This window comes from Volvox carteri, assembly GCF_000143455.1.
Source record: "Volvox carteri f. nagariensis unplaced genomic scaffold VOLCAscaffold_81, whole genome shotgun sequence".
Taxonomy (NCBI): Eukaryota; Viridiplantae; Chlorophyta; class Chlorophyceae; order Chlamydomonadales; family Volvocaceae; genus Volvox; species Volvox carteri.
This window is the reverse complement of record NW_003307624.1, coordinates 266947-276661: the sequence shown is the minus strand read 5'-3', so window position 1 is coordinate 276661 and position 9715 is coordinate 266947. Positions and strand designations below refer to the sequence as shown.

General features: G+C 60.1%; 1 protein-coding gene across 1 annotated transcript in view; it reads left to right on the top strand.

Annotated features, from left to right (window-relative positions):
• VOLCADRAFT_99038 (uncharacterized protein) overlaps positions 1 to 9715 on the top strand; it is a gene marked incomplete at both ends in the record, with an annotated part of 18203 nt that overhangs the window by 3918 nt on the left and 4570 nt on the right. The window contains 18 exons of the mRNA XM_002957868.1: positions 734 to 931; positions 1015 to 1216; positions 1583 to 1702; positions 2323 to 2435; positions 2776 to 3451; positions 4180 to 4541; positions 4628 to 4663; positions 4855 to 4959; positions 5205 to 5585; positions 5706 to 5738; positions 6198 to 6342; positions 6698 to 6904; positions 7357 to 7406; positions 7449 to 7480; positions 7843 to 7966; positions 8241 to 8384; positions 8613 to 8743; positions 9360 to 9442. Coding sequence (XP_002957914.1) covers positions 734 to 931; positions 1015 to 1216; positions 1583 to 1702; positions 2323 to 2435; positions 2776 to 3451; positions 4180 to 4541; positions 4628 to 4663; positions 4855 to 4959; positions 5205 to 5585; positions 5706 to 5738; positions 6198 to 6342; positions 6698 to 6904; positions 7357 to 7406; positions 7449 to 7480; positions 7843 to 7966; positions 8241 to 8384; positions 8613 to 8743; positions 9360 to 9442 — 3142 coding nt within the window. The remainder of the gene's footprint in view (positions 1 to 733; positions 932 to 1014; positions 1217 to 1582; positions 1703 to 2322; positions 2436 to 2775; positions 3452 to 4179; positions 4542 to 4627; positions 4664 to 4854; positions 4960 to 5204; positions 5586 to 5705; positions 5739 to 6197; positions 6343 to 6697; positions 6905 to 7356; positions 7407 to 7448; positions 7481 to 7842; positions 7967 to 8240; positions 8385 to 8612; positions 8744 to 9359; positions 9443 to 9715) is intronic.

The following is a 9715-nucleotide window of genomic DNA, read 5'->3' as shown; positions in this document are numbered from 1 at the left end:
TGAGGGGGGAGAAGTTGGTGGGTGGGGGAGATTAGGTTTTTGGGACTGCGTGACAGCGGCGCAGGGGCAGTGTCAGTAGCACGTGCCATGCGACGCGATGCCCCGAGGTGTGTTTTCTGCGGAGAGTGAGTGCGGAGAGTGAGTGCGGAGAGTGAGTGCGGAGAGTGAGTGCGGAGAGTGAGTGCGGAGAGTGAGTGCGGAGAGTGAGTGCGGAGAGTGAGTGCGGAGAGTGAGTGCGGAGAGTGAGTGCGGAGAGTGAGTGCGGAGAGTGAGTGCGGAGAGTGAGTGCGGAGAGTGAGTGCGGAGAGTGAGTGCGGAGAGTGAGTGCGGAGAGTGAGTGCGGAGAGTGAGTGCGGAGAGTGAGTGCGGAGAGTGAGTGCGGAGAGTGAGTGCGGAGAGTGAGTGCGGAGAGTGAGTGCGGAGAGTGAGTGCGGAGAGTGACCCCTCGGTCCCTTTTAAGGCGGGAAACCCCATTCCTCCCGCACCTAATTTTTAGCTGGTTTTTTTACATACTTGTGGCGCTACATCAGTCGATCCTCCTCGGCATCACCTTCACACGTTCCTTCGTGTTCCGTCTTCTCCCCACCTCCCTCCCACATCCGCTCCCCCTGTCTCCTTGTACCGCACCGCACCGCACCCCTCTTGCAGGGAGTTGATGCTTGCTTCTTGCACAAAATGTATCATCAAGCTTCCCCGTCCCCTATCGCTTCCCTCCCCCATCTCTCCCCCTCAGCAGTCTTGCCCTGACAGCAGCTTCACTCGTTCGTGGTTCGTCTTCTCCCCTATCGCTCTCCTCCCCGCATCTCCCCCTTGCGTCATTGCTTCAGAGTTTTGTACGGCAGCTGGTGTGCTTTTGACGCCGTCGGCCCAGATGCTCCTTTGCTTCCTTTTGCGCCATGTAATATGTCCACACACACACACGCGCGCGCGCGTGCGCGCTCCCTGACACCCCCTTCCCCCTACCCTCCTCACGCATCCCCCCCCCCCCACACCCACCCACCCCGGGGTACTCAGGCCACGCGGCGGCCGCCGCGCCGAAGCCAAAGGCCCGTGTCGTTCGGGAGGCCGCTGCCCGCCGTACACTCCCGAAACCGCCAGCGGCACGTGGTCTTGCTGTTGGAGGGGGCTGGTCGGGTGGTGGACCCGGGGGCCCTGCGGGCTCTGCTGGCGGCACTGCACGCGGAGAGGCACCGCCTGCCGGTGGTGCTGGTGCTGGGTAAGGAGGAGGAGTGGGTGGTGTGTCTGTGTTGGTGTGTGTGTTTTGGTAGGGGGGTGGAGGGGGGGAGGGAAGTGAAGTGGTAGGGATGGGAGAGGGGAAAGGGTTGTTTGTGCGGGTGGGTGTGGGGAGGACAAGCAAGGTAGTGGTGGTAGTGGATAGGAAATCTATTTTCGCTCTTTCTCTTCCGGCGGTGCTGTGCCGATGCGGCCCCCTCCACTTCCTACTACCACTACTGGTAGTAGTACTACAAGCAGTAGTACTAGTACTAGTAGTAGTACTACAAGCTGTAGTAGTTTTTGTGTTGATGTTGTTGTAGTACGACGCCCGCCGATACTCCTGCGTCTTGTCCTCTACTTTTGGCAGGCCTGTCGTCTCCTGCCGCACTGTACGGCAGTAAGCTCCCCGCTGACTTGGCCTCCATGCTCCAACTGGCGGTGGCGGAGCTGTCTCCGCACCCCCTGCAGCTGCACCGCCTTTTCCAGGGTAGGGGGGGTAGGGGGTAGGGTAGGGTAGGCGCGGCTTAGGTGGGAAGAGGGGAAAGAGGGGGGAAGCTGGATTTGTGGGAAGAGGGGAAAGAGAGAGAGAGAGAGAGAGAGAGAGAGAGAGAGAGAGAGAGCATCTTGATTCTCCTCTCTCTGCACCTACCCACCTACCTACCTAACTTTCTGTCTCGCGCGCGCAGGAGGCTTATTAAAGGGGAACAGGAAGATGAGCTTTAGGATTCTGTATTCAGCGAGACATTCTAGAGCTTCGGACAGTTGGCTCGAGAAAGCGGATGTATCCGGCCTTCAAACTTTTTATCTCCCGATAGAACTGATTGAGGAAGAGTGGTGGGAAGCCAGAACCAGGGAAACTGGGAATTAAGTTTCGGCATTTCTAACCCGAGCTTCTTTGTGTGCACAGTGACCCACTTTCCCTCTCTCTCCTTCCTCCATTCGCCGCCTTCAAGAAACGCCTATCGGTCAGTTCTGCTTCTTGTACATTCTTTCCTTGACAGCAGCTTCACTCGGGTTCGTGGTTCGTCTTTGCCCTCCCTCCCCCTCTCTCAGTTGTTTGTCTTATCCTCCTCCCTTCGCCCCCCATTCCCTCCTCTCTATTTTCAGACGTGCTGCTGAGCCCGTCCTCTCCCCCTCCCCCCCTGCTGCTGGACGGGAGTACCATGCGGGATCTGCTGGTGCAGTGCCGCCTGCTGGAGCCCTCCCTGGCCTGTCTGCAGGTGCGTGATTGAGATGATAATAGAAACCCTAGATGATAATAAAGGGTGGAGAAAGAGAGAGAGGTGTGTAGGTATAGAGAGAGGAGAATCAAGATACTCTTTCGTACTCGGAGGAGCAGGCGATGCATTCCCCCTTTCTCCTTCTCCGTCAGCATATGCTCTTCAGGTGCACCAGTTGCCTCTGCGCGAGGCCCAATTCACACAGCACCACCTCACGCCTTGCGCCCTGCTGTCTTTTTACCCCCGACCAACCTACCTGCCTACCTACCTACCTACCCACATACCTGCCTGCCTACCCACCCACCTACCGATGTATGTTCTTACTCACCCACCTGGGCAGGCGGCCCTCCTGGAGGCCAACGAGCAGCACTTCCGGAGGGAGCCGCTGGCGCCGCTGGCCCTGCTGCCGCTGCAACAACACCGGGCGGACGAGGCGGCGAGGGCGGCGGCCTCGCGCCGCCGGCTGCTGCCACCTCCGCCAACAGGCGGCCGAAAGAACCACCCCCGCGGCGGCGGCGACGGCAGCGGTGACAGCAGCGACGGTGAAGAGTCCGGCAGCAGCGACGGCTCACCAGTGTCGTACACTTCCGCTAGGTCCAGAGATGTTGGGGATGGGGATGGAGGTGATGCAGATGGGGATGATGACGGGTTTCTGGACGGCGGGTTGGAGGGGTTGGCGGCGGTGGAGGCAGCTTGGCTGGAGCGCCGGAGGCGGCGTCACGGTGCGCGCCTGGCGGCGGTGGTTTCGGAGCTACCCATTGAAATTCTTCGCACGGCAGCCGCATCTTTTTCTGCAGCTGGTTCAGTGTGTCCTTCTGGTGCCGCTGGGGGGGGTCGTAATGGCGGTTTGGGTGGTGGTGGTGGTGGTGGTGGTGGTAAGGGCGATGTCGTGCGTCAGCTGGAGTGTACGGAGGTCATGCGGTCGGCGGTGTGCGAGGGGGTGACGGATGCGTTCTCTGCGCTGTCGGCGTGGCGGCTTGGTTTGCGCTGGCTGGCGGTGCTGGCGGAGAGGACAGGTAGGAGGAGGACGGGGGCTGTCCGGGGGGGTGGGTGTTGGGGGTGTTGGGCGCCATGCCTGGGGTCGACGGAGGTGACATCCTTTTTTATGTGCCGGCGGGTGGAAATCGGGCGTGTGTATGTATGTATGTATGTATGTATGTATGTATGTATGTATGTATGTATGTATGTATGTATGTCCTTGTGTGTCCTTGTATGTCCTTCGACTTCTGCGTATGATCCTCCTCCTTGCCGCCCACTTCCCAACCCACACACATAAGCACATAGAACACAAGCACGTACAATACATATATACTACGCAGGCCAGGCACTACTGGTAAAGCACACACCGATGCCCCCGGAGGTTCCGGGATCGAGACCTGTCAGGGTCGAAAACTCCTTCCGATGGTGGAAGGTAAAAGTGCCCCAACTCGATGGACGTTGGTGACCTGGGATAAATCCTAAGTTGACCTGCGGGCTGACCAGGAATGGAGTTGTGCCTCTGCCGTTGATCCGGCAGATTCCGTTGGATGCCGGTGGGGGGTGCGGAACCTGTGGGTGGTGCCCCGAAATACCGGGGAAGGCAGGGTCTGACGGGTAGCGGCCACAGGGTGAAGATTGACCCCCCTGTCCCACACATCATATACAAGCACATACATACATCATACACAAACACATACATACACAAGCACATACATACATCATACACAAACACATACACAAACACCGCACCGTCCCCCCCCCCCAGGAGCCATTCAGCTGCCCGGAGGCCACCGCTACACCCTGCCCTCACTCTACGTAGCGGCCGCCAGTCCGCTCTTCTGGAAACAGAACCCGACAGCCGCCGCGGCCCTGGCGGCACCTCACGCAGGGGGAGCGGCGGGGGGGCCCCCGCCCTCCTTGGGGGAGTCTCTGCTGGCTGGCGTGCTGGGCTGGACGGGTACGGGAGCTTCGGGGAATGGCGTTGCGCTGAGTGGTGGCGGCGGCGGTGGAAGCAGCGGCGGGAGAGGCACACTGAGGGTGCTACCCGAGGAGGTGGGGGGCGGGTTGGGCGATGGAGATGAGGATGGGGATGGAGATGGGGCGCAGATAGTGGTGATGGCGGTGGTGGTGGGTTTGTATGCGGGTTGGAGGGGGCAGGGGGTAGGTTGGGAACCTGATGATGATGATGATGATTATGATCATGACCATGCAAGAAGCAAAACCGCACCAAGGACGAGGGCGGCTGGAAGGTGTGTGTGCGTGTGCGCGTGTGTGTGGACTTGTATGGCAGTTTTGGTTCGTCTTGGACGTGTAGGCAAATAACTCCTTGGGTTTCCTGCGTCACCGTCCACTTCCTCCCCCCTCCCACTCCCCTCCCCGCCACCACACCACCCCGGCCTTGCCACCCCCTCCCCGACCCATGTCTCACACGCCGCCTCAGGAGCTGGACGTGCTGTTGGACGACCTGACGGATGCTGCTCGGGAGGCTTTGCGGCACGACTGGCTGCCCGCAGGGGCCGTGCTGAGAGCTGTCAAAGGGCTGGCGGTGAGGCGGCCATGGCCCCCGGGGGCACCTCGGGGGTTGTACGGGTGGGAGGAATGGAAGGGGGTTCGTGATGTGGCGTAGGAGAATGTCGTTGGCGTGGAGGGGAAAAAAAGGGAAGATGCTGCTTTTCACACACACTCCTCTATAACCTTTGCTTTTTTTTCTTAAGGACGGTTACAGACTTACGGTCTCTCTGGCTCTCCCTGACTCTCTGACTCTATACGGCGGGGCCCCCACCCCTCCAGGAGCTTCGTCTGGGGGCGATCAACCAAGCCCTGGGGCCCATAGGTGCAGAGGCCGCGGGCGGCGGCGATGGAGAGGAGGAGGGGGTGGATGGTCGGTGCGAGGTGCGAGCCATGCAACAACAACGGGAGGAGAAGCAGCAGCCCGGCGGCGGCGGTGGTCGCGGCCGCAAGGATGTGGTGCCAGCCACTGCTGCTGGGAGCGGCAAGGGCGGTGGCGGCGGCGGCGGCGGTGGTGGTGGTGGTGGTGGTGGGGGGGGGGGGGGGGTTGAGGAGGAGGAGGTTGACGAGATGTCTCCAGTACGCAGGCGGTTGGCGGCTCAGGGGCTCACCAGTCCGCCCACTGGGGAGAAGCTGCGGGGCGTAATGAACAGGCGAGTGCGGGTGGGGGTGGGGGTGCTGATGCTGACTCTGCTGGTGGTGCTCTTCCTTGATCCCTATGTTGCCAATATACTCCCCTCGCTCGCTCCCTCTATCCCTCTATCTCTCAACCGCACACTGCAGGCTAGACCGCTTGGACCCCCTGCCGGCGCCCAAGTGCCTGCAGCCCAACAATGCACAGCAGCAGAAGCAGAAGCAGAAGCCGCTGGCCCGGGGGACCGCCGCCGCCGCTCCAGCTCCCCCCGGCTCCACAGCCGCCGGCACGCTGTTGAAGTTGCCCGCCTCTGGACAGACGCAATGTGGGTGTAGGGGTATGTGTTGGGGGGGAGGGCAGGGGAAAGGGGGCCGGGAACATATGCGAGAGAGTGGCAAATGAACTGCCTGAGGGGAAGGGGGGGAAAGGGCGGGGCGGGGGGGCACCTGTTGGTTTCGTGTTGGTTTCGTGATCGTCATGTAACTTTCTTTATCTCCTCTGGTGCAATTGTTGTTGTTGTTGTTGTTGTTACAGGGTGGTATATAGCCTCACCAGCCATTGTATTGATTTGGGCGGAAGTTGTTGCGATTTGGGTTGTTTGTCTACGTTCCCTTCTTTCTTTTCGGGTTTCTGTCCATTAGGGCCTTATGCTCCATCTCAATGCGGGGCCAGGCCAGCAAGTCAGTAGGGCGAAGAAGCGCGTTGCGTTGGGAGAGGGCGCAGTACGCAGCGGCGACGGGCAGCGGCGCTCTGGAACAAAGGAGCCGGAGAACGGCGGGACGTGTGGTGCGAGTGACAGCGATAGAGAGTCCAACCATGGGTTTTGTGTGCCCCCCATGCAGCCGGGCCCACAGGAGCTCCACAGCGCGACACAAAACACACTTCCCGGCATCTCCTCACCCCCTCTAAACCCACTTCTCTTCCCCCTCCCCCCCCCCCATCCTCGGGCACCTCATCATCATCATCACCGTCAGCAGGTGCTCTCAGCGGGTACCGTGTCGGCAGTCGCACCCGTCCTCTATCGCAGCATCACCATCTGATTGCCCGCTACCACCACCACCATGGGGGCCCATGCCTTTCCTCAACGGCTAAACCCCGTATTATCCACATGCCATATATCCCTCGTACCCCCGTACTGCAGCTAAACGCCAGCGGGACCAGGCGCTTCTGACGGCAATCCAGCAGAGAGCCGCGGCGGGTACGGCAGCGGCAGCGGCGGCAGCGGGTGATCGGGCCGCCGCCGCCGGCACCTCCTCGGCCGCCGCCGCCAGTTTCGTGGAACGTGCGGCGGACTTCCTGGCGACGGCGTTACGCGAGCTGTTGGCCGCGTGCCCCTTCCACTTGCCAGGTAAGTGGAATGAGCGCTAGGTCATGCAACGCAGAGTACGACGGACGGCGCGGTAGTACGAACTGGGGAAAGGGCAGCGCCGCTCGTGGCAAATGAGACTTGTTGTTGCTTGAAGCACAGCGGGGATGGGGATGGGATGGGATGAACTTGCGCCAAGCGCCCTACCGCCAAGCGCCCTACCGCATGCGTACGGAACTAATAATAGTCTTGCTTGGCAATGCTTGCGACTGCTTGGCAATGGCGATAGCAATGTAGATGATGGCGCGAGCGCGTGAGTCGTCAGCGAAGCTGAGGCCACCTGACCTTCGTTCTCACAGTCACACGTCACCCTCGATCCTGGCTGTAACCGCATTGTAAGCGCATTGCGATGTCCCCCGCCTCCCTAGTCCACTATTCCTATATTACAGCCCCCCCCCCCTTGTTTCCCCCCTCCCGCCCCGCCCCGCGCTCAGGCTCGGCAGCCTTCACGTTCCGCGATGCGGCGGGGCTGCAGCGGCGGCTGGTGGGTGCGCCCTCCCTGGCCTTGCACACCGCCTTGACACAGCCGGAGCTCGTACTCAAGGACCTGACTCCAGGGTGGGTCTGAATGGCCCTCCTGCGCCTGGTCAATCTGTATGTATGTGTATACTCGAATCTGTACATATATATGTTATTGTATCGTACTGATCCTGGAGATCGGTATCGTACGAATGGGGCTTGAATGACGGTCAGGATGAAACTTGTGACCATGTGAGGAAGGGGAGTGAAGCGAGGGGTTGGGTTGGATTGAGCCCGTGCAAGCGACGTGTTGGCACCTACCGGGTAACTCACGTTGTTGTGTTACCCCTGGTGAAATGTGTCGACGGGGAGAGGGAACGGAATGTCTGCCTGTATGCCTGCCTGTCTGTCTGTCTGTCTCAACTCTCAGCGCTCCTCCTCCCCGCCATATCGTACGGCAGATTGCATCCAGGTCAGGAGGATGCGGCCATTGCCTACCAGCTGCTGGCGGGTTGCCGTGAGGGAGCGGACTTGAGGGACTGGCTGGCTGACTTCTGTGCAGCTTCCGGGCTTGGACGCATGCAGGTACGACACACACACACAGCTCTGTATACATGCCCCGCAATATACACACAATGCTGCAAAGGGCCCAGTGTGCAGAGTATTATAGTAGTAGTGCAGGACAGCAGCGGACGCCATGTTGTTGTTGTTGTTGTTGGTGGTGGTGGTGGTGGGCGGTTGGGCTCTGCTTGAACTGACGTGGACTGCTTTCCCCCCTTTCCCCCTTTCTCCCCTTCACCCCCCTTTCCCCCCTTCACCCCCCTTCCCCCGGGCCACACATTGGGTGTGCACATCTCAGGAGGTGCAGCAGCAGCAGCAACAAGAAGCGGAGGATGTTGCGGACGCAGCGGAGGACGGTGCGGAAGAGGACGGTCCCATGGGTCGCTCACGGACGTCTCGCCGGCGGCACGCGCCGAGGAAGCGGAAGGCACCGCCCAAGCAGGTGCGTCCTTTGTGCACCGCACCGTGCAGGACGTGTGTACTCGGGGGGGGGGGGTCCATCGCTACTGGACGGAAGGCGCCGTTCTCTAGGCTAGACGCTTGTTCCTGGGGTCGGGGAAAATGCTGTCTGCACATACAGCTTTTCAAATACGCCATGTAAACCCATCGAACCACCACCCGGCCAACATATGTGTGTGTGTGTGTTCCCCCGTTGTCGTGATGCCTGCAGGAGATGGTGTTGGCGCTGGACGGGCCACAGGCCGAGGCAGCGGTCGACGCGCTGGCGTGTCGCTTCGAGCAGGTGGCTCGGGAGCTGGAGGCTGTGGGGCTTTGCCGCTTTAGCAAGCGTCGCAAGGGGCTGTACGTGCACCGGACGTATTTCCCACCGGAGGCGATTGCGTGATTGTGATGGTGGTAAACCACCTGAGGGCCCCTGGGGGGGGGAGGCGCGTGACGCCTGAGCGGTAATGCTGTTGTGTGTATGGGGGGCCGGTAATGCTGTTGTGTGTATGGGGCTAAAGCGTCGTCCAGGCTTGAGGTCAAGGGTCGCGAAGGTCCGTTTTTTTAAGGTCGTACCGCTGTACGGATGTGTCGAGATGGAGTAATCGAGATACGGTGATTTGGGTTTGGATCGGGGTTTGGATCGGCATTATGGGGGGCTACTGCTCTTCACTGCGGAGGGGTACGAGCGGAGGGTACGAGGTTTGTGCGAGAATGGCAGTCGACAGGCATGGGCTGTTCGGTCTCCAATATGAGGGCCTTGTATGTTTCACGGCATGTGCGCGCGTGTGAGCCCGTGTGGGAACGATATGTAAATATTGATGAGGCCTTCGTGATAGGTGAGAATGTCGTTATGGCAGCAGGCAGAATGGCGTGCCAGCGCGGGATGGTGTATGTCGGTCGGTCAGGTGCCTTCGGTGGCCCGCATGTGTGTGGGATGTGTGTACTCGCTGTCTTCAAACCTGTGGCTTCACAGGTCCTCCTTCTCGTCACATACATTCGATCGATTCCTGGGCAGACCCCCGACATTGTATGTACAGAGTATCAGCTTGTTGGGGGGTGCGTGACCCCATACCTGTAAAACTACCCATAAGGCCCAAGGGCAATATCTAATATACGCCTAAAAGCCACGGAGAACAGGAAACACTGCACATCAGCCCAGACTAGCGTCCAAAGGGGGTAACTGAGTTTCGGTGAGCCCACACACGTTCCAACATCCTCGCCAGACGTAATGGTTCCCATTTCGTGGCCTCCAACATGCTATATTTCACGAGTTTCAATGCGCGATACAATCTTCCCTTAAAAAGTCAATTAGTGGCTGGGTGGGTGGGT